This window comes from Odocoileus virginianus, chromosome 18, assembly GCF_023699985.2.
Source record: "Odocoileus virginianus isolate 20LAN1187 ecotype Illinois chromosome 18, Ovbor_1.2, whole genome shotgun sequence".
Taxonomy (NCBI): Eukaryota; Metazoa; Chordata; class Mammalia; order Artiodactyla; family Cervidae; genus Odocoileus; species Odocoileus virginianus.
This window is the reverse complement of record NC_069691.1, coordinates 9,684,551-9,708,130: the sequence shown is the minus strand read 5'-3', so window position 1 is coordinate 9,708,130 and position 23,580 is coordinate 9,684,551. Positions and strand designations below refer to the sequence as shown.

The 23,580-nt window shown below is 40.2% G+C and overlaps 2 protein-coding genes across 7 annotated transcripts in view; one reads left to right on the top strand and one right to left on the bottom strand.

Moving 5' to 3' along the window:
• The window catches only part of GCNT1 (glucosaminyl (N-acetyl) transferase 1), a 201,947-nt gene extending 190,493 nt beyond the window's left edge, over nt 1-11,454 (top strand). For both annotated transcript variants that reach the window (XR_011492759.1, XR_011492760.1), the window contains exon 7: nt 9,834-11,454. The gene's annotated coding sequence lies outside the window, so the exon portion shown is untranslated. The remainder of the gene's footprint in view (nt 1-9,833) is intronic.
• PRUNE2 (prune homolog 2 with BCH domain) overlaps nt 1-23,580 on the bottom strand; it is a 275,668-nt gene that overhangs the window by 32,646 nt on the left and 219,442 nt on the right. For 4 of the 5 annotated variants that reach the window (XM_070480322.1, XM_070480323.1, XM_070480321.1 and 1 more), the window contains exons 10-11: nt 9,924-10,003; nt 6,308-6,508 (exon numbers count right to left, since the gene is read on the bottom strand). In XM_070480322.1, the coding sequence (XP_070336423.1) occupies nt 6,308-6,508; nt 9,924-10,003 (281 nt within the window). Of the gene's footprint in view, nt 1-6,307; nt 6,509-9,923; nt 10,004-23,580 lie in introns of those variants that run through there. The other variant, XM_070480325.1, reaches the window with a different exon arrangement.

Below are 23,580 nucleotides of genomic sequence, written 5' to 3'. Positions count from 1 at the left end.
TCTTGATGATACTGCCAGCCTAGAGCTCCACTCTAAGACTCTAACAGTGGGCTTGAACCTCCTCTATTGGGAGCACATCTGGGGATTAATTTGATATAACTTCTTATAAGTTTTTCAAAATATGCTACACAAAGATTTTATAGTAAGTGAGGAGCAACCTTATAAACCAGAAGTGCTCCAAGCCCCCAAATTCACAAGACTCTTACTTGTGGGTGCCCAAGGTAATGAAAAAGCCCACTGAGCATTCCTGGGGAAAAATTTACTACTCACTCTTGTGCATCAAAAAAAAAAAAAAAAGCAGCTATATTTAGTTTTTTTTTAAAGAACAAGCAACAGTTGTTTCCCTTTTTACTTCAAGTACTAATAGAATTTAACAATGGTTATTCTTTGTATGTTTATGTAATTTGGTAATAATGGCTTATTTATAGTTTTCACAATAATTCTATGAGGTTTTATCATTCTTAACTTTCCATTTCATAAGAAATTGCCTTTGATTTACACTGCACTTGCATTCTTTTAATGGCACTTTGATAACAGTAACAGCAATATTTATTAAGCATCTACCAAATGATCAGGCACAGAGGAGATGTAGTGGCAGACATGATACCAATGCAGAAACTCTGAAGTAATTACCTCAGATCACAGAAGCAGGAAGGAAATATAATCAAACCCTTACCTTTTCTACTCTTCTAAGCTATCACACTGCACCCTGAATGTGTAATTGTCTCAGCCTCATTTATTTTACTATAAGGCAGTGAGTTCCTTGGGCTAAGGAATCATGCCAATTCCATCTTTAATATCTGCCTTCACCAACCCACTTCACACTCAGCTTGGAAACCTGCACAGAGTTTTCAGTAGAACTTGGGAAGGTGAGTGAGTCAAGAAAACTTGGACAAGTTCCTGGAAATATAGGTAATCTGTAACGGAGCCACAACAGGACTGTCATGTTCCAGAAGATGTCGCAAGACAGATTCAAATACGTCTAATTACCTGTGACTTAGAATAGCAAAGTGAAAGCCAGCTGGGAAGCAGTCCTAGCGCCTTCTGCCAACACCAATAGCTACCACCACCTACAGAGCCTGGCCTCACTCTGGCTTTCTCTGCTTTCCCACCAGCACTCGCTGCTTACTCAGGACAGCAAACTAGCAACCTTGGCTTCTGACTAAGCACTGTGTCACTTGTGCAAATCCATCCATCTGCTCTGGACTCCCTATCTGAGATCCCTTCCAGCTATTTCCACTTGAGTTAGGGCCCTTGGATGCCCCTCACAGCTCCCCTTCCCAGGATCCTGTTTTCCTATTTGTCTCTGTTCCCTCAGACCTCTGGGCTCAGGTGTGGGTTTGTCTTCTGAGGTTCCAGTATATACCTGCTCTTATCTACACTGTAGGCATCATCACCAACACCTCTTTACCCTGTTTGGGACCTCCTTTCCCCACCTCCTTTGATTGATGTAAATTAAATAGAGAGTTCTATAACAGGTAGGGGGACAGTACACTCTCTTAAGGTGCTGAATTCTAGAAGTCAACAATGTAAGCTGCTGCTGCTGCTGGCTGCTAAGTCGCTTCAGCTAGTAGGAAGTAAAGGTAAGCTGTTTTACTCCCTTGAATTAACAGTATCTTCCTGATCTTAATAATCCTTCTGCTACAACTATAAATTACCATCTTTCCCCCTGCCATCATTTTCTCACTATGTTCAAAAGTTTCGGGTCTCATTTAAATCTCTGTCCCTAGGCCCTTCAAATTTAATGTTTGGTCTCATGCTCTCATCACTAAGAAATGCTTGATTTTCTTTGTCTTCTTTTCTGAATAACAAGCTTTTCTCCCTTGCTGCTTACTGTTGAAATCAATTAGCCCTGGTACACAAGGGAGAAGTCAATTTGAACATTTTCTTTTGTCTTTGATGAGATGATTTAGGACACAGGCTCTGAATACCCTGTGCTGAAAGATCACAGTGAGGAATCTACCGTCGATGATCATATGAACCAATGGAAGATGAGGTCAGCTGTGGCCTCCAGTAGGGACATACATCTGTAAAGGGCACTTGGTCTCTATGTTATGCCCTTGCACTGATAATGGGAATAATCTGAAAAATGCCTTCAAAGACATTCATTATGTTTGAACTTCTAATTTTTTTAAGCCAAAGAGCTCCCCCCGCCCTTATTTGTATTATCTTTAGAAATCACTCCCAGGAAGAAAATGAGTTTAGATATTATTATTCATGACATATGTGATCACTAACATAGGCATAGTTATTAATATATGAATCTTGAACATACTATGTATTAATCTAGACTACTGACCTAGAGAATAGGTTGAATGTTACTAATTTAATTTGTAGGAGTGCCTCCTAAATGACACTTCATCATTCAAGACATGTTTAATATTATGCTAAATACCCAAGGAGATTTATTAACTAGTTTTTAATTTTCATTTTTAATATACCTTTCATCTCCCTTTTATTGCTACTTAGTATCCAATGTGTATCAAGGTTTTGTTGAGCCAAAAGCATATATGGTTTTAGGGGGAGGGAGCTTTTTAAGGAAAATAATCTTCTTTTTTTTTCCCCCAGATTGTTCAAAAGCATATTGACATATCTCTACAGGCTTTCCCTGACAGAATGAAGCTTCATCTTCTGTCAGTATCACAAACTGAGAAAATACTTTTTTCCTGTCGAAGTATGGTTCAGTCCCGTTGGAAAGAGCAGAGCTGGGATTCAAATGGGCTTTCTCCGTTCTCCTTGCTATTTCTAGAGTCCTAGGCACATTTTTTCCCAGATGACAAGACAAGAGTAACTTTCTGATGATCTATCATCTTTTCATACTCCACACCCTGTCCCCCACTCCATTTGAACTTTTTGTTAGAGGAAAGACATCCTGTACACAATTAAGAAAGTCTTTAAAGTTCTTCAGAACAGGTATGTAGTTAATTGGAATGTGAAAACTCAGCACACAAAAATACAAGGAAAAATTATCTTATCAGACCACATCACCATTATCATGTATCATGTATCATGTTTGTGGGTACAACAGAATAAGCTCCGCACTTGACTGGTTTATAAGCAGAGTTAAAACAGGGAGTTGATTTCATAAGGTGGTTGCCTGCAGGTTGTGAAAATAATGACCACAGAAATCAAAGTTAAATGAAGTGACTACCTGATTATCTGAAAAAATGTGAGGCCACCTTATTCACATAGGAAACTGTCCATCATTAGGGGTTAGTTTTAGAAAAGATAAATGAGGTCACTAAACATTGCTAGGAGCCTAGGAAGAAAAAATACATGAGCACATGAATGTTTCTTACAGTGTTCTTACCAGAAATATTCAGGCTACAATTCTTTATCATTTTTCCATTTCCCTTACAAAATGCCTTTGCTCAGATCTGAATTATGGCAAAAATAATTCTGCGGTCAGTTTGAAAACAGAAATAGGTCATCATAATTTTTTCTGACTTTGAATATTTAAAGTTTATAGAATTAGTTTAATACAGTATCTTTTAAAAAGCTAGATCTCCCTTAGTTAAAAAAAGACTAATCTGGTAAATCCTTCACTATCTACATATTTTTTTTATCTTTGGCATTTATAAATATCAAAGGACATCAAGCCTCCATTATATCATCCTTTGGTATTTTCCAGCTATTCGGACACAATTATTAAAGTTGCTTGGAAGGGATGACCAACTTAACATCTTTTGATAATGAGCTTCAAAATCTTTTCCATAAGCAAAATCACACGATGGGCAAAATAATCTGGCATCAATGTTTGGTCACCAGCTACTGACTAAAACAGGCAAATAGTGTGAACATCCTTCAAGCACTTGGGAAACTAAGGGCCCTCAAGTCACCCCAAAATGGTGGGATTAAAACAGCATGCAAATGTGAAGGTGGGTCATTAGGCTTGACTTCAGGCATGCTATCCTAACACAGTAAAAGACCCTCCTGTTCACTGTCAGTGTATTTCTGGAGAAGGAGCATGGCCTAGAAGTTGCAGACAACAACTCGGGTTTTGTGCTGGCTCTGACATTTACTAAGCTACGTGACTTTAGGTGAATCACTAAACCTCTGGGGGTAACATAATACCTGTTCACAGAGTTGACATGAGGATTAATACAGTTAATATTTATAAAGCAGCTAGCACAGATCCTTGACACACAGCAAGCACTATGAAAAGTGTTCATTAAATAAAATTAATTACTGACCAAACACTTTTAAAACCCTGTGACTTAAAAACTCCAGTTTTGTTTAGAATCTATATGCCTAGTTAGAACACTCGCATAAGAAACAAAAACCAACAAAACTATGCAGCTTTCAAGCATTACTTTCATACTTTGAGACTCTAATATACATTAGACTCTTTTATAGTCAGTAATCTGTGTCTGCATTACAAAACATAGCTATTCAGATATACTTAGTGTTTTCAACATTTAATGCTGGTGACTGAACATACTCCTTTCATGTGAAAATCAAGGTGGACTTTAAAATTCAACTTACACTAAAATTTTCTCTTAAGCAGGGTTGTGGCTGTTAAACTGGTTCTTTCAACATAACTGTGTTGACTAAATAAAAAGAACTATGTCAGCAAGTGGCAGCTCTAATTACCAGTTTGCTCAGCCACCACCACTTGGCTTGACAGTTTTACTATTTATAAAAATAAAAGGTTCAGATGTGGGGTGACACAGTTCCCCAGGGCAACAGAGAAGTACAGGGTGAGGAGAGGGAGGGACCTGCAGGGTCATGCCACAGCTGTCTTCTTTGAGATTTTAAGTCAACGCATGATTTTTACACTTGAAGGTTTATTAGCAGGAAAGGGACTGGGACAGCTGGGGGCAGCTGGAAAGGATGGAGTGTCTGAGGAAGAGTGTCTGAGATGGCAGAAAAGAATATGAGGTCAAGACCTTTCACCTTCTGTTTGTGTATTTCAACTCACAGGGTCAAATATCCCGATAACTATACGAATCTAAGAACATGATAAAATGCAATATCAAATCTCTACTTAAACATAATAAACTATAATACAAGTAGCTTAGCTACATCCTGTTCTCTTAGCTGGAGGAAGCAAAGCTTTCCACACTGTGAAAGCAGGGTCTGAATCGAGGCTGGTTGTGGTTGTAGCCCTGGTTGCTCAATGACCATTGGTTGAGTTAATTAAGTCATTTGATATTGACTCTCCTAATTTCCTAGTTATGTTTTTCTATGAATGAAACTTCTGGAATTAGTATGGCTGTAAAAGTCAGGGCATCTGTTCAATTGTGGTATTTCTTTTTTTACTAATTTTCACAATATATCAAAGCAGTAGATGTAGCCAGGATTCTCTTACTTTCAAATTCAAATTTATAAAGTCATAGAATGCCACCCTGTAAAGCTGAAACTACATGATGCCATTTTTTTTAAAGCAAATACTGTGTATATATTTCTTAACAAAAGCAATTTTATTGAGCAAGAGAAAGAACTGGTAATCATATAATATAATATGATATAATATATCAAATCATATAATAAGACTGGTAATCATATCAGAAGTGCCCAGGTTTGATAAGCAAGTTTTTAATCTTCTGACTTATTATTCTCCCTCCACCACACCCTACCCCATCCCTCCTTCCTTCGTACTTTATTGGTGATATAGCATCAAGCCTAAGAAAGTCTCTGGCCTCATGGAATAGGCATTCTAATAGGAAGAGAAAGATAAGTAAGATGCAAACAGTTAAATTATATGATTTCAATTAGTGTGACACATGGAAAATAAAATGAATACTGAGGTAGAGTATGACTAGATGGTGGGGGTGGCGTGGGTACCTCTGACTACAGAGGTCAAGGAAGGCCTCTCTGAGGAGGTGACATCTGATTAAGATCTGAATAAAAACAAGGAACCACCCATGTAGAATGTGTGGGAAAGAACATTCCAGACCATGGGAGGTTGTACAGAGAAATTGGTAAGCTCTAATTTTTCCACTTCAAGTTTTATCTTCCAGATTAAATTCTCTTTCTCTGTAAACCCAGTCCCAATTTTCTGATGACACAGAATGTAACAGTTTTCTTCCAATCTCAGCCAAACACAAGGCTTGGCACAGAGCAGGGGTTTGACAAAGGCGTGATGGTTGTGTATGACCTCTGTGAACCATACCTGTTCTGTCTAGATCTAAACCATCAATCATGGCCACCTATAACCTGAGATACAAATAGAAGCTTCTAGAAATCACAAAAAAGCAGCCAGCAGCAACACAATGGGAGGTTTGTTCCTAATGCCACTTAGATGCCATTAGATGTGATTAGATAATCTTTCACTTAACTTCCGCCTGCCAACTTGGCAACTTACCATGGCCAGTGTACTCAAAAGAATCTGCTTCATCGGGAGTCTCAAGTTCATCCACATTGATATCAATCTCATCTGGACTGTCCAAGTTATCATCAGAGAGAACAGACCCTTCACTTTGATCCAGAGACAGATTGATATTTGGGGCTGTGAGTTTGATTCTCCGAGGATGAGTGCTATCGAGATCCAGAGAATTAGGAGGTTCTAAAGAAGATAAAGAGCAGCAGTAAGTGTTAGACCATCATACACAGGACTGCCAACAGTGGGTGTGGCCCCAGTGGGAAACAATTTTAAAGCCCTTTCAGCAAAGGCTCCACCTGCTAAAAGTCCTTACTTAGGGTTTGGCCCCCTTCTTAACCAGCAGGCCTGAGTACTGGCTTGCTCCAGCCACATCAGCTCTGGTCATGCAGAAATAGGAAGCGGGAGTCTTTGCTAAATGGGCAGAGATCTAGTCTTTAGAACTGCCCTGTTCAGGCTTGAAAACCTGGCACTGACATAATATTGGATTAAATTTTTTATGATGCATATTAAGAGAAACAATTAAGCTTTACATATAACTTACAATGAGGATATGAACTTTATGTTATGTTTACAGATACTCCCCAAATACGTCTCTTTAGTTCCTAACAACTCTATTATGAACTTTCCTTGGCTGGCATTCTTTCTTTTTTCAAAAAAAAAAACCGAGGTATCCTCCCAGATTACATTCCTTGGTCAAGCAGTCATTACTTCTTATGCCAATATTGCCTGACACTGGTTCTTGAACCATAGTGATAGTCTCCTTGTGTAAGGCTCATGGAATTAGTTTCCACTCTTCCACTGTAACATGCATCTTGTTGCTCAAGTGCCTTTCACTTATCAGAAGCAGAACTGGAGAAGTAATCTTTAACCAAGTTGATCCCAGCTAAACAATGGTACAGAGACACATTAATAATAAAAATTTCAGGATTCCCTATAACAAAAGGTTTTGAAGGCCATCTAGTATACCTATCAATTCTGCAGTTCTAACTCTGGTCTTGTCCCAAGGAAACTAACACTGTTTCTTTGTCATTAAGATTTTTTTCTATATAGAACACCACCTAAACTGTGTTCCATGTAATATCTTTATGTATTACTTGGAAAGAAAGTTTCTATTGACCAATAAGTTTGTAAAACATTGAGGGGCTTCCTGGTGGCTCAGATGGTAAAGAATCTGCCTGCAATGCAGGAGACAGCATTTGATCCCTAGGTCGGGAAGATCCCCTGGAGAAGGAAATGGCAACCCACTCCAGTATTCTTGCCTAGAGAATTCTATGGACAGAGGAGCCTGACAGGCTATAGTCCATGGAATCACAAAAAGCTGGACATGACTGACTGATTAACACACTTGTTGACTAGTAAGTTTGTAAAACATTGGGATTCCACAGGGATTTTCAGAGGTGTGCTGTCCAAAAAAAAATTTTTGTGATGGTAGAAATGTTATATATATGGCTTACAGGCACTTGAAATGAAGTTAGTGCAATTGACAAACTGTACATTTCAAGTTTATTTTAAATTTTAATTAACTTTCGTAGCCACATGTGGCTAACAGCTACCCTACAGGACAATGAAAGCTTTAGCATCTTTATTATTCAAAAGTGAATTGTGGGATTGAGATTAACATGTACACACTACTATATATAAAACAGATAATTAACAAAGACCTACTGTATAGCACAGGGAATTCTATTCAATATTCTGAATAACTTACATGGGAAAAGAACCCAAAGAAGAATGGATTATGTTTATGCATAACAATCAGTTTGCTATATACCTGAAACTAACACAACATTGTAAATCAACTACACTCTAATATAGAATAAAAATTAAATTTAAAAAGTGAATTGTGGGAATTCCTTGATGGTCCAGTGGTAAGGGCTCTGCACCTCCACTGAAGGAGACCAGGATTTGATCCCGGGTAAGGTAACTAAGATCCCACGAGCCACACAGCATGGCCAAAATAACAAAAAGAGAAAAGAGACAGAACTGTGACTCTGAAGAGTGGAGAAGAGTGGGGCAGTGGCTCCCGTGCTTACTCTGCCAGGGAACACTTAAGAAGAGTTATGTCACATGATTAGTACTTTGAAGAATATACTTTAAATACCTGGACAGGAGAAAAAAAAAAGACTCCCTTCTTTTTCAATTCTAGGCTTGACTAATAATCTCAAGAGTTCAGGATCTAGGTGAGATCCTACAGCTGGTATAGTGCAAAGGAGAGAACCTAGTACAAAGTAGAAGTCATACAAGTTGCAACTAAAAACTTTAAATTCCATTTTGTATACGCCTTGGGTCATAAATTCTTAGAGTGTGGTTTTGGGTTTTTCTTTTTTTAATAATCAGGATACTAAGCATTCTTAATATTAAATCACTAATTTTATTTATTTAATTATTTTAATTGGAGGCTAATTACTTTCCAATATTGTAGTGGTTTTGCCATACATTGACATGAATCAGCCACAGGTGTACATGTGTTCCCCATCCTGAGCCCCCCTCCCACCTCCCTCCCCATCCCATCCCTCTGGGTCATCCCAGTGCACCAGCCCTGAGACCCTGTCTCATGCATCCAACCTGGACTGGCGATCTATTTCACATATGGTAATATACATGTTTTAATGCTATTCTCTCAAATCATCCCACCCTCGCCTTTCTCCCACAGAGTCCAAAAGAATGTTCTATACATCTGTGTCTCTTTTGCTGTCTTGCATATAGGGTTATCATTACCATCTTTCTAAATTCCATATATATGCATTAGTATACTGTATTCGTGTTTTTCTTTCTGACTTACTTCACTCTGTATAATGGGCTCCAGTTTCATCCACCTCATTAGAACTGATTCAAGTGTATTCTTTTTAATGGCTGAGTTATATTCCATAGTGTATATGTACCACAGCTTTCTTATCCATTCATCTGCTGATGGATCCAGCTTGCTTCTATGTCCTGGCTATTATAAAAAGTGCTGCCATGAACAGTGGGGTACACGTGTCTCTTTCAGATCTGGTTTCCTTGGTGTGTATGCCCAGAAGTGGGATTGCTGGGTCATATGGCAGTTCTATTTCCAGTTTTTTAAGGAATCTCCACACTGTTCTCCATAGTGGCTGTACTAGTTTGCATTCCCACCAACAGTGTAAGAGGGGTCCCTTTTCTCCACACCCTCTCCAGCATTTATTGTTTGTAGACTTTTTGATAGCAGCCATTCTGACTGGCATGAAATCGTACCTCATTGTGGCTTTGATTTGCATTTCTCTGTAAATCACTAATTTTAAACATTCTCACACTTAAGTGTAAATCTGGTGAACTCAGATGTTGGTTAGAATTTGGTATTATGATAAAAAGCAACCATTATCACAGGAACTGAAAACATTGGCAGATCTAGGCATGGCTTGGGAGACAAAGGGTAGCCTGCGTTCGTTGGTTATTCAAGTCAACTCTGTAATTAACTACATCAAGCCTAACACCTTCCTCACACATTTTTTTTTTCCCCTCTCTTCACCTCTATCACTGAAATCACAAGTTGGATGCAGAGGAAATGGTTCTGTCGCTGAATAATGAACACGTTTGGATATAGAACACCACTGAAAGAAATGAACGAACACTCTCTCACCTGGCCTCATGTCTGCATCGGTGGGACTCAGCATTCCCTCCTCAAAGCGGATGTCCATTCCTACATCCTCTGACAGCAGTCTGGAAAAAAGAAAAAAAGCAAGGAGTGTAAAACACTGTGTGGGATTTCATTTTCTTTGAAAAGGAAGATTCCAGGACAGTATTTTCAATAAACCTAGTACACGTACTGAATTCACTGTAAGTGGCCCCAAATTAGAAAACAGACTTTCTGCAGTTACTGTGAGTGAGAACCACGGACACAGCTTTTCCTCTGTGCACATAGCGAGTCACTTCTCTCAGTTCACACAAGTAAACACACCTCACGAAATTCAAAACAGGAAAAGTAAATAACTAATAAAATATATTTAAGGAGACATTTAACTTTTTTTCTTTCCAACAAGAGATGTAATATATGCTCTGGAGTAAGGACAGACCTGACTTTGTATGTATCTCTTCCTCTGTGTAAATATGAGCATACTACTTAAACTGCTATGGGTATAAGAAAGCATGCTCTGCTGGTCTCTCTCTGTAAAATAGGGATATACCACCTACCTCACTGAGCCGCTGAAAGGTTAAGCAATGAATGGAAAGTGCCTGACATCCCTGAGGAGGTACCAACTGTTAATATTTTCTCTCCTTTGAATATTGAAAAATTCATTGTGAATTACACATTGGTGAAGATGGTTTTGGTCACGAGTTACTATCTTTTCTTTCTAATCAGTTTTGAACCTGGGACTGTTTATATTAGCCCATTAGGTAAGACTAGTGGAAGGGAACAGACAACTACTGAGGAAAGTGTGGCAAATTTACATGCTTTTATAGGAAGACTTCTGTGGTGCTGGAGAAGACTCTTGAGAGTCCCTTGGACAACTAGGAGATCCAACCAGTTCATCCTAAAGGAAAACAGTCCTGAATATTCATTGGAAGGACTGATGCTGAAGTTGAAACTCCAGTACTTTGGCCACCTGATGCGAAGAACTGACTCATTTGAAAAGACCCTGATTCTGGGAAAGATTGAAGGCAGGAGGAGGAGATGACAGAGGGTGAGATGGTTGGATGGCATCACCAACTCGATGGACATGAGTTTGAGTAAACTCTGGGAGTTGGTGATGGAGGCCTGGCGTGCTGCAGTCCATGGGGTCACAAAGAGTCAGACATGACTGACTGACTGAACTGAATTGAACCACTGTTCACAATAAATTCCCCTTGACTTATTTTTATCTCCTGACCTTCATTCAGTACATCTGAATTTGTCCCCATTTGTCACAATTATATATTTTTCTTCTTGGGGGCTTTCATGTAATTTCTCTCATCTAGGGTAAATACCTCTGATGTAGGCACCCTTCTAAATTTAAACTTGATAAACCTTTGTGTTAAAGTCCTAAATTTAGTCCCTCCCTCTCTTATTGTGACTCCTCTCCACCTCAATCCAGATCTACCACACACTTGAAGTTTGCTAACCTGGATGATCAATATTTTCAGGATCCAAGTTAAACCCCTTATTGTCAATAAAGCCTATGATGTAAACAAAATCCTATGTCCCTAGTGATAACTACTTGCTTCACTTATTAAACAAATATGTACTGTGTGTTTACTCTGTGCTAAGGATACAGAAGACTGAAATAGACCTGCCCCATTCTTGTCGTGAAAATGGGATGATGGAGTTAAAATAATGATAACTGTTACCAACAATTCAGAGCTGCTCCTGAGAGAAGTAAATGCCTTCATCCTTACCTGTCAACCCTACAGACCTCTTCAAAAACATCAGGAGTTTCTTTCTCCATACACTTGCTATGGCTTCTGCCGTGTATGTTCTCTGAAATGAGTCCTGCAGCTTAGTCGAAAAGAGCGAGGGGTCAGCATGTGAGTCAAAGACAATAACGTAATGGCAGGAATAAGAATCACTGCATTGGGAGGCAGCAAACTGAACTGTCCAGCAGTGGAGGTGGGAGTGGTGGGCAAAGAGAAGGCCTTCTAGGGGCCCTGGTTTTGAAAGACCTGGGACCCAGAGGGAGAGTTGTCTGGGTTTCGCATACTGCTGCAGGTTTCCAAATCTGCCTACAATGATGCCTTATCATCTGGGTGTGTTCCCCTTGACACCAGCCCTGTAGTACCCGTGACACAGCGAAACGCTGCTGAGAGTCGTGACATCCAAATCTTAGCTCCATCCCTTGCTGGGTCGTATGGTAAGTTATCTAATCTTTCTGTGCCTCCATTCCCTCACCAATAAAAGAGACTGTGCAATGCCTAAAAGTAATATTGAAAGAAAAAAATGCTGTCTCCTTTATTGAAGTTCCTCTTGCTGTCTATTGTAACTGCTTTCTCCATTAACCTTGAAGCTTCATGAGGACAGAAACCGTATCTGTCGTCTTCACTATTATATCTCCAGCACCTGGTATAAACACCCAATAAATATGTGTTGGATTGAATTACTGAACTTGAACTTCCCTAAATGCACATGTACATGATTTTCACTAGTTGCCTATGAGTCAACCTTAAAAAAAAAAAAAAAGATATCATATTTACTTGCTTCAGAGGGCACATAAGGGTGCTGGCCATAGGTCCAATAGGAAGTTTTAAAATAGATAGTATCCATCTTAAATTTTTGCAGGCTTTGTTGATGTTTCTAAGCTATGGGCAACATCATGGAATAATTGAAAGAGTCTTAGATATGAGGGTCTAGTTATGGGTTATAGTTCTATTGTTAGTACTGACAAGCTGATTAACCTTGAGAAAATGAACTACCTTTGTGATTTTAAAGGAAGATGATAAATACCCAACACTACAGGGACTATGGAGGATAAACAGAATAAGGAAGTACTCTGAAAATTATAAAGCAGTGACTAAGTTTAAGGTATTATATCCCCTCACTTTAAACATAATGTAGGATCAGTGATTTAACTGAAGTATGTGTCATGGTTAGACAAATTATAATTAAATTTCCTAAAATCTGAGTTATTAGCCCAGATAAGGGTAAATTTCAGTGCTAAATACCGAGATCTACAGATCTCTGTAGAGACTGTAAGTGCCCTGGATGCACTGAAGTTAGTAAATAGAGCCTTTGTCTCCCAATGTCTTTTTGCAACACAGAGCAGAGACCCTGTTAATGAGGTGCTTGAAAACCAAAAGTGACATGCCTGAGGGAAGAGAAAAACTGAAGCTGTGATCAGGCAGTGATCAGAAGCCAGGGACCCACAAACCCACAGATATTACAGAAGGCCATGGGGACGGACTTTTTTAGGAAACCCCAGGAAAGAGAGAAGGAACACTGAACCAGAATAGCCTAGAGGCAAACCTGGGAGAAACCCAAGTTGCGGCCATTGTCAATACTACCACATTCATCCATTAGGCCTATAAATAACTGTAGAAATAAAGCGGCCAAACAGAATAACTGGCAATGAAATAGCATGGACTTTTACATCAGTAATGGACGCCTCTCAGGATCGGTTGGGTAACTAATCAATCCATCCTGAAGGTGAGTATTTTACTGTATCCATCGGTAGTCACTACTTATTTTGGGGTTTTCTGCATACAGCAGGGAGGTACCAAACATGTTGGGGGGAGTTGCAAACACAAGACTGACTCTACTGTGGCCATCCTCTCCAAAAGACGCTTAGCTCCACATCTCCATCTAGAGGATGGATCCAGAATTGTTTGTTTGCTGGGTGGTTTTACAAACATCACTGATCTTCATCAAACAGTTCTGGCTCTCCACCTTTTGCACACGTGGTAGACGTGTACTTCCCTGTCCCCGTCTGAAATTAGGGTGTGCATGCGACTCGCTCTGACAAATGAAACGGTGGCCGAAGTGGCAGATTTCACTTCTAGGAAGAATTCGGAGAAAGCATGGGTACCGCGTACTGTTCCCTACCTTGGTGCCTATGGAGGAGCTCAGCCCGATGTCTGTGAGGAGCAGAGCCTCTACTAAACAAAGCTCACTGGATATATGAGCAAGAAAGAATTTTTTGTTTTGTCTTACCCAGAGATATTGGGTTTCTTTGTTACCACATGCTAATCCAACCCATTCTGAGCAGTACTACTGTTAATTCCGGTCTTTATTGCTGGTTTTAAAGGGAGAATCTGACTCACACTATGCCCTGATTTCCATAACCCATTTCCCACACTCTCAGCCCAGGCTCAGGCTGATGTACACATCTTCCTGTCTAGGTCGCTAAAACATAAAAGAACACTTTAAAAGATGAGGACAAAGCTCAGAAGAGCATCAAATGCTTTTAAGTATCCTATAAACTTGAATATTAACATACTACTTTTATGGATTTTTCAGTCACCTAGCCCTTATCAATTTACTTAATACTTTTATTTAAATTGACTTATTCAAATTTGCTCCGAAAGAAAGATTTGTATCACTACACATGGAAACTTAGAATCACTCACCTAAAGGAAACAGTAGCCTAAGTTTAATCAAAATAAAACAGTGCTATTAAATTCAAGGTAGAAACCTTTGAGCTGTCACTCTGAGACTTTATTTGCTAAAAAGAGATAAGAACATGTCTGACAAGTTGTAATGTCATTTATCATCATAAATACAAAGAAATGCTTTGTAAGACAGAACACTCTAAAAGTAATCAATACATTCCAAACTTGAAAGAGACCAAGGGAAATTCCAGGTGCCAGAAATGAACAGTTATTCTAGAAAGCTGGTGAAAGGCAGTCTGCAGCATTCTGGACTGGACATGGGCCTTAGGGCCCCACAGGAGAAGTGATCTTCAGGTGCTAGAAGAAAGACCTAGATCTGAACTTCCACATAAGGTCATGCTCCCTAAAGAACCACCCTCTCAGTGAAAAGAGAGTGAGAACAAACTCTATCCTCTGGCCTCAGAAAGCATAGTCTGCCTGGAATCTTGGGTGGAAAATAAAAAGCAACCAGTGAAAATTAGACACACTATTTGTATGCCAAGTGTGTCTGATTTATATTACCTGAATGATGTAGCAAACCCAAGTCAAGAGATTAAAATTAAAATTCACCTAGGACCATTAAAAGCCTAGATTCCCAGGGTTCCAGGAGAATCAAATATGAAACTACTTGGCAGTGCTACTTTCACTAACTAGGATTCACTGGAAATCCTCCTAGGAGAAAGTTAAAAACCATCTAAAAGATGAACTCACACCAACACCCCCAACCAACACCCCCCAAGCTACAAATTACACTAGGGAAAAACAGTATGAAAAATTGACAGCAGATGCGGCAAACAGAAGAACTAGCAATAAAAGTCTTTTAATAAATGAATAATATGAAAGATTATAATAATTAATAATTTTTAAATCTTCATGGTGTTAAAGCACTGAGATTTAGGGGTTGTCTGTCATAGCAGGTAATGTCATTTACCCTGAGTAGCCATGCTGCTTAAAAAAGGAACATCTAAAAATAATAATGCAGAAGTGTTGATGATAAAGCATTATAAAAAGAAATATCAGAAAAACATTAGCCACAGGAAGCAAGTGTCACAAAATTAGTATCAAACAAAATAGACTTTGGGCAGAAAAGTATTATTAAGAGTTAAGAAAGTTAATACTTTATGATAAAAGGAGTAATTTCTCAGAAGATATATTGATCCAGAGTCAATATGCTTTTAACAACATAAGCCAAAAAAAAGTCAAGTATAAATTATAAGGAGAAATTGATTTCATGGGGGAACTTGAGTATGTCTCAAGAATTTATAAAGCTGAAAAAAATGCATAAAGATACAGAAGATCTGAACAAAGTACTAACACAGCTTAATCTAATGGACAGATCTGCATTCAAGAAAATAACACATCTTTTTTAACTCATTAAAATTGTATAAAATGTCATGTAAAATACCAAAAGTCAGTATTAGTTAGTGTTAGTCACTCAATCATGTCCGACTCTTTGTGACCCCATGGACTATAGCCCACCAGGCTCCTCTGTCCGTGAAATTCTCCAGGCAAGAATACTGGAGTGGGTAGCCATTCCCTTCTCCAGGGGATACTCCTGACCTAGGGATCAAACCCAGGTCTCCTGCATTGCAGGCGGATTCTTTACCATCTGAGCCACTATACTGCATGAACTTTATTTTCTGACTTCAGGATGACATATAAGAAATCAATTATAAAAGACTGGAAACTGGAGAACACATTTGTAAGTTGTTGAACAATAAAGCAAGACGTATCAAAACTTGTGAAAGCAGCTAAAGAAATTCCTAGAGTAAAATAAATAGCCTTGAGCTCAAATATTAGAAAATAAAATGAATGGATTAGCTAAGGGCTCAACACAATCCAGGAAGTTAGAAAAAGAACCATGCTCTTAGGTAACGTCATGCTATTTATACTAAATGTGGGCACCTATCTCATCACAAACACCACCAAGTGGGGGGCAGTGACATAAACGGAATTCTTCAATTTGAGAACGGATCCCATTTCTATTAGAAGAATTTTTATTACCAGATTTTGTGTTTCTGGTACTTACTTCTTCATAAAGAAACCAGCATGCTGTGGAGCATGGCAGTCCTGACACCACAGAGTAAAAGACCAATCACAAAAGCAAAACTTTGGTACCTGGTTAAACTCACCCTTTTGCCTTTAGACCAGGTACAAAGGCGGAGAAGGCAATGGCACCCCGCTCCAGTACTCTTGCCTGGAAAATCCCATGGATGGAGGAGCCTGGTGGGCTACAGTCCATGGGGTTGCAAAGAGTCAGAGATGACTGAGCAACTTCACATTCACGTTTCACTTTCATGCACTGGAGAAGGAAATGGCAACCCACTCCAGCGTTCTTGCCTGGAGAATCCCAGGGGCCGGGGGAGCCTGGTGGGCTGCCGTCTATGGGGTCACACAGAGTCGGACACGACTGAAGCAGCTTAGCAGCAGCAGCAGATACAAAGGTAAGCCCATTCTACATTGTATATCCTTCCAGCATTTCTGAAGCTGGAGGGATTTAATTGTTGTAGGATTAGCCCTGTCCAAGACCAGGTTCTTTTTAACAGCAAATGAGCAGTGAACCAAGACTTCACACACACACACACACACAGCATTCTAGATGCTCAGGTTTCCTGACAGGTGTGCATACTCAGCAGCAGACAACACTGTTTCCAGGGAATCATCATTTTTATAAGACTGACCATTAAGAAATACAGCTCCATAGAAATAGGGTAGCAGGCTAAGGATGTTAATTGTTCTTTAGAAAAATACTGAATAGTTATGTGTATTTATTTTGAGAAATGATTACATAAAGAGAAAGTTCTTTTGTGACACAGTTCCTAAAATTCTGGTTTCCTTCTAGTCAAATAAGACACACTGGGCTTGTAAGGTTGCTTTCTCTAGGCGTGGAGATAAAATGAAAAAAGAAGAAAACCTTTCACCAGGTGCTTGCCTGCCTTTGTTAAATACATAAATTAGCCCTTTAAACCAAGTGTTGGAGAGTTGCCATTTTAGGATCCCTGTCTGATAAAGTGAAGTGAAGGGAAAGTCATTCAGTCATGTCCAACTCTTCATGACCCCATGGACTACATGGTCCATGAAATTCTCCAGGCCAGAATACTGGAGCGGGTAGCCTTTCCCTTCTCCAGGGGATCTTCCCAACCCAGGGATCAAACCCAGGTCTCCTGCATTGTAGGCGGATTCTTTACCAGCTGAGAGCCAAGGGAAGCCCAGGAATACTGGAGTGGGTAGCCTATCCCTTCTCCAGGGGATCTTCCCGACGAAGGAATCAAACAAGAGTCTCCTCCATTGCAGGCGGATTCTTTACCAACTGAACTATCAGGGCAGTCTGATAAAGGAGGCAGCGTAATTTAAGGTAAGGGTACACGCTACTCTGCAGGCCCCAGAGCTCTTACCACATTCCTCAACTGGGGGTAAGACAGGCTGCACTGGGGATCACACACAGCTTAATCCAGCTGATACTCAGGAAAGCATGGGTGCCTAGGAAGCTGAGTTTGAGCTCATGAAATGAGGTTCCTGCCAACAACTGGCTACCCCATGGGACCTCACTCACCCCAGAACACAGAAGTGTGGTGACTCCTATAGGCCAGTCAGCTGAGGGCAGATAAGGAAGGGAGGACAGGGAAAGAAGACAGAAAATGAAAGGAGAGAAGCACTTGGCACTCACCCAGTTACTACCTTCTCTAGGGATTTGCAAAACCCCACAAACCACAGCCATCTGTTCTCAGATTCTCAGAGGAGGCAGACATAATATGGTCTCCTAGCTCAGAGTTGAATTCTCAGAATAGGCAGGTAGCAAAAATCACTTGTCATCCAAACGACCCGTGAATTATAGCATATGTCGTTGTGTATAAAATCCTTTGTGGTAGCTTTATGAGCACTACCATTTAAGGAACGCTGAGGAGGAATAGAAGGAAAGCCTAAATATCATTTAAAACCTTTGCTTTTCAGATAATAATTAGATCCTTGGCTGTGAATGGGGCTGCATGAACAATTCTACCTCTTGCCTGCAGGGTATAGATTAGTCCCATTTCCACATTTTTTCTAAAACCTTAAGACATCAATAATGTATTTGTTGTTAAGAAGATTAAATTAACTCATGTAATCTCACATTGGTGAGGGGCATATACTTGTTTCTGAAGCCAATCTACAGTTCACAACTTGGATGACTCATAAGCATTTTGAATTCAACACGTACAAGACTGAATTCAGCGCTTCCTTTTACACGGGTCTGCTACAGCCTACATTCCCTGTGGTGGTTTTAAAAAATATGCATGAATTCTCTGACATTCCTCTCAGAAGTTGGAGCCTAATTCTCCTTTCCTTAAGCGTGGACTGAACTTAGTGACTTGCTTTTAAAGAATGGAATAAGGTAGAAGTGACAGCGTGTGACCCCTAAGACTAGATCCCAAGAAGCATGTGCCTTGCTTCTTCTCTGGTCTGTCTTGGATTGCTCACCCTGGGAGAAGCCTGCTGCCGCCACATCCAGAGTATGCTCAAGCATGAGTGAGGAACTGAGGCTTCCTACAAAAATCCAGGCAGGAACTGAGGTCTCCTGCCAACAGCCATGTGAGGGGCGCATCTTGGAAGCAGGTCCTCCAGCCCCAGTCAAGTCTTCAGATGACTGATGTCTCAATAGCAACTTTGTAAGAGACCCTGAGCCAGAACCACTACCTAATCTGCTCTTTAATTCCTGATATAGAAACCATGAGAGAATCTTTGTTGTGTTAAGGTAAATTTTGAGACAATTTATTACATGGTGATAGTCAGCTAACATCTTCCCATCCCAGTGACTGTCCCTACTGATCACCTGAGCTCCCAACCCCCCAAATGAGCATTCATTCTTCTTTTCCTTCTTTTTCTACCATTTCTTCCCAATCCAGTTGACCAGCCTGACAACCCAGTCTTACATACTGGCCTCATCTTTTCCTCTTTACTTTCACTGCTACGATCTTAGTTCATTTTTTTCCTAGCAGAAACCTGTTGCTGTGTTCACTCCCCACCCCCTCCACATTGCTCAGTATCCAACCTTCTCAATCTAACCTTGTTTCAGTCCTTTCACATCCCCACTGCCTCAAGGGAAGGGTCCTGGCTCCAGAGTGTGGCTCACCAGGCTTCACGGTCTGGCTTCCCAGGATACAACCAAGCCTCCTCTCCCCTCAGACACTCCCCACCCTGGCAGTTGTCCATTCCCTACTTGGCCCTTGCTTGTCATCTACAACTCAGCTTAGACATCTCGGCCACAGAGTGCTTGTCATCTACAACTCAGCTTAGACATCTTGGCCACAGAGTGCTTGTCATCGACAACTCAGCTTAGACATCTTGGCCACAGAGTGCTTGTCATCTACAACTCAGCTTAGACATCTTGGCCACAGAGTGCTTGTCATCTACAACTCAGCTTAGACATCTCGGCCACAGAGCTCATCCCCAACCTGCACAGTTAGGTCAAGTTCCACAGTACCCTGAGCTCACATCAAATGGATATTTTTCATGATTTACAACGATCGGTTGCTAACTTGTCTGCCCTCCCTCCTACACTCATGACCACCCTTGTTCCCCACCTCCACACTTACACACAGAGGTCCTTGAGGGCAGGCTCTCCCAGTGCTTAGCATGTGTAATTGACAAACGGCCTAGCATGTGGCGGAGGTGAATAACTAGCTATTGCATAAACACTCTTATTTAGAGATGTGAGGGTGCCCTGGTCTTCTAGCAAAGTGTTCCTCATAAGGTCTTATCACATAACAGAACTCGACCACCAAAATTCTCTACCAACAAATCACCTTTCATAACAAGTTAAACTTTCTTCAAAACATAATTCAGACAAATGTTTACATATATCCCCTTCCTCTTAAGCCTTCCTCCCACACCATCTCACCCCTCTAAATAGCTAGTACAATGGAAACATACAATATTATAAAAAGCAATTTTTAAAAAATTAAACACAGAAACATAACTCAGAAATGTGGGTGATTCTTACAAAAGTGATTATCACAGAAGAGCAATTGCTCTAAACATAATTAGGTGAAGTTCAGTGTACAGTTTACAGCGCTTTCTCCCACAGTGATAAAAATACCTCTCTGATGCTATTAGGAGCAACCTGGGGTAGGGGGAAGGTGGGGGAGCGGGCATGCTAAATAAGGATGAGGTTTTTGTGAAATGAAGAAAAGGAGAAATGGAAATTTCTGTTTGTCTTCAGAAATGCAGTTTTCAGGGCCAGAGTCAGCAGCTTCTGGAGGTTGACCAAGTGTCCAGAGTCTGAGCACTGACTCCAGAAACCCTGCCCATCATCCTCACCAGCAGCTCAGCACCACCTGGGAGTTCTTGTTTGTGCAAATGAGTCTATAGATACCTCCCCACGATCCCCTCCCGCTTGAGGAGATCTGGTCACAAGAATTCCTCTCCCCAGCAGTGCAATGCAATGGCCTCACTGCCTTGGTTTTACTTCCCCTTAGTCACTCAAGAGTGTGGACAGTCTGGTGCCAGAAATATGAACAACAGGAGCCCAAAGAGATACTCTTTCACTGCTGCTCAAGCAGTTATATTTATTGATCCCTAGGGCGTGGCAGGTGATTAAGTCTTTGACTTCTCCAGAGCTGCTGCGGCTAAGCTGCTAAGTCACTTCAGTCGTGACTCTGTGCGACCCCATAGACGGCAGCCTACCAGGCTCCCTGTCCCTAGGATTCTCCAGGCAAGAACACTGGAGTGGGGTGCCATTTCCCTCTCCAATGCATGAAAGTAAGAAGTGAAAGTGAAGTCGCTCAGTCATGTCCGACTCTTCGCGACCCCATGGACTGCAGCCCACCAGGCTCCTCCATCCATGGGATTTGCCAGGCAAGAGTACTGGAGTGGGCTGCCATTGCCTTCTTCAGATCTAGGGTCAGCAAAATTTCTGTCAAGGTCCAGATACTAAATTTGTTAGGTTTTGCAGGTCATACGGTCTCTGTCACAACTACTCAACTGTGTTGTAGCACAAAAACAGCCATAAAACATGCAAATGAAGGGGTGTGGCTGTGTTCCAATAAAACAAGGTAGAAAAATAAGTGCCCAACTAGATTTGGCCTGGAGGCCATAGTTTGCTGACCCTCGTTCTGTATGAAAACAACTTGAATAAAATTTCATTTCTCAAAAGGGAACACTCCTACACTGTTGGTGGGAATGTAAACTGATGCAGCCACTAGGGAGAACAGTATGAAGGCTTCTTAAAAAACTAAAAATAACATTTCTACAGATGGCCAAAAGGCATATGAAAAGATGCTCATCATCACTAATTACTAGGGAAATGCAAATCTACCATGAAGTACCACCTCACACCAGTCAGAATGGCCATCATTAAAAAGTCTACAAATAACAAATGATAAAGAGGCTGTGGGGAAAAGGGAACCCTCTACACTGTTGGTGAGAAGGTAAGTTGGTGCAGCCACTGTGGAAACAATTCTTCAGAAACTAAAAATAGAATTACCACTTAATCCAGCAATCTCACTCCTGGGCATGTATCCACACAACACTCTAACTCAAAAAGATACATACAATTCTATGTTCATAGAAGCACTATTCACAATAGCCAAGACATGGAAACAATCTAAATATCCATCAACAGATGAAAGGATAAAGAAGATGTGGTACACATATATAATGGAATAATACTCAGCCATAAAAAAGGATGAAATAACATTTGCAGTAACATGGATGCAACTAGAGATTATCATACTGAATGAAGTAAGTCAGAAAGAAAAAGACAAATACTGTGTGATATCATTTATATGTGGAATCTAAAATATGACACAAATGAACATATCTGTAAAAGAGAAATAGAATCACAGAGAACAGATTGGTAGCCTTCAAGGGGGAGGGGTTTGAGGGATGGGTGGAATTGGAGGTTGGGGTTAGCAGATGTAAGCTTTTATATATAAAGTGGATAAACAACAAGGTCCTACTGTATAGCACAAAAGTATATTCAATATTCTATGATGAATCATAATGAAAAGAATTTTAAAAAGAATGTATAAATTGAATGTAATTGTAAAATTGAATCATTTGCTATACAGTAGTAACTAACAAGGAGAAGGAAATAGCAACCCACTCCAGTATTCTTGCCTAGAGAATCCCAGGGACAGAGGAGCCTGGTGGGCTGCTGTCTGTGGGGTTGCACAGAGTCGGATATGACTGAAGTGACATAGTACCAGCAGCAGTAACTAACAAACACAACGATGTAAATAAACTGTACCTCGATTTCAAAAAAACAACTAAAATAGAGTTAGCGTATGATCCAGCAATCCCATTCCTGGGATATATCCAGAAAAGACAGAAACTCTTATTTGAAAAGATACATGGACCTCAATGTTCATAGCAGCACTGTTTACAATGCTAAGACATGGAAACGATTCAAATGTCCATCAAAAGATGAATGGATAAAGAAGATGTGGTAAATATAAACAGTGGAATCTTAGCACTAAAAATGAGTGAAATAATGTCATTTGCAGCAATATGGATGCAGCTAGAGATTAGCATACTAAGTGAAGTCAGACAGAGAAGGAAAAATATCACATGATATCATTTATATGTGGAATCCTAAAAAATGATACAAATGAACTTACTTTCAAAACAGAGACAGCCTAGTAAACATAGAAAACAAACTTATGGTTACCAAAAAGGAAAGGAAGGGGGTTGGGGTAAATTAGGAATTTGGGTTAACAGATACTTATTACTCTATATGAAATAGATAAACAACAAGGACCTACTGTATAGCAAGCACAGCAAACTATATTCAATATCTTATAATAATCTATAATAGGAAAGAATCTGATAAGGAATATACATTTTCCTTCCCTGGCAGCTCAGATGGTAAAGAATCTGCCTGCAATGCACGAGACCCAGTTCTATCCCTGGGTTGGGAAGTTCCCCCCAGAGAAGGGAATGGCAACCCACTCCAGTATTCTTGCCTAGAGAATTCCATGGACAAGCCATGAGACTGCCAAGAGTTGGACACAACTGACAGCGACTAACACACATATATGAGCCACTTTGCTATACACGTGAAACAAACACAACATCATAAATCAACTATACCTCAATTTAAAACACACACACAACCACCTTGGGAGAAGTATCTAATCCAATCATTGAGAGTTTCTTGCCATTTCTCTCAGGGAGACTGAGTACTTTGTACCATTTTGCCCTCGGCTTTGAACCCGAGTTGTCTTCTCCACCAGATAGACCGAAGGAAATAAAGTCTAAATATA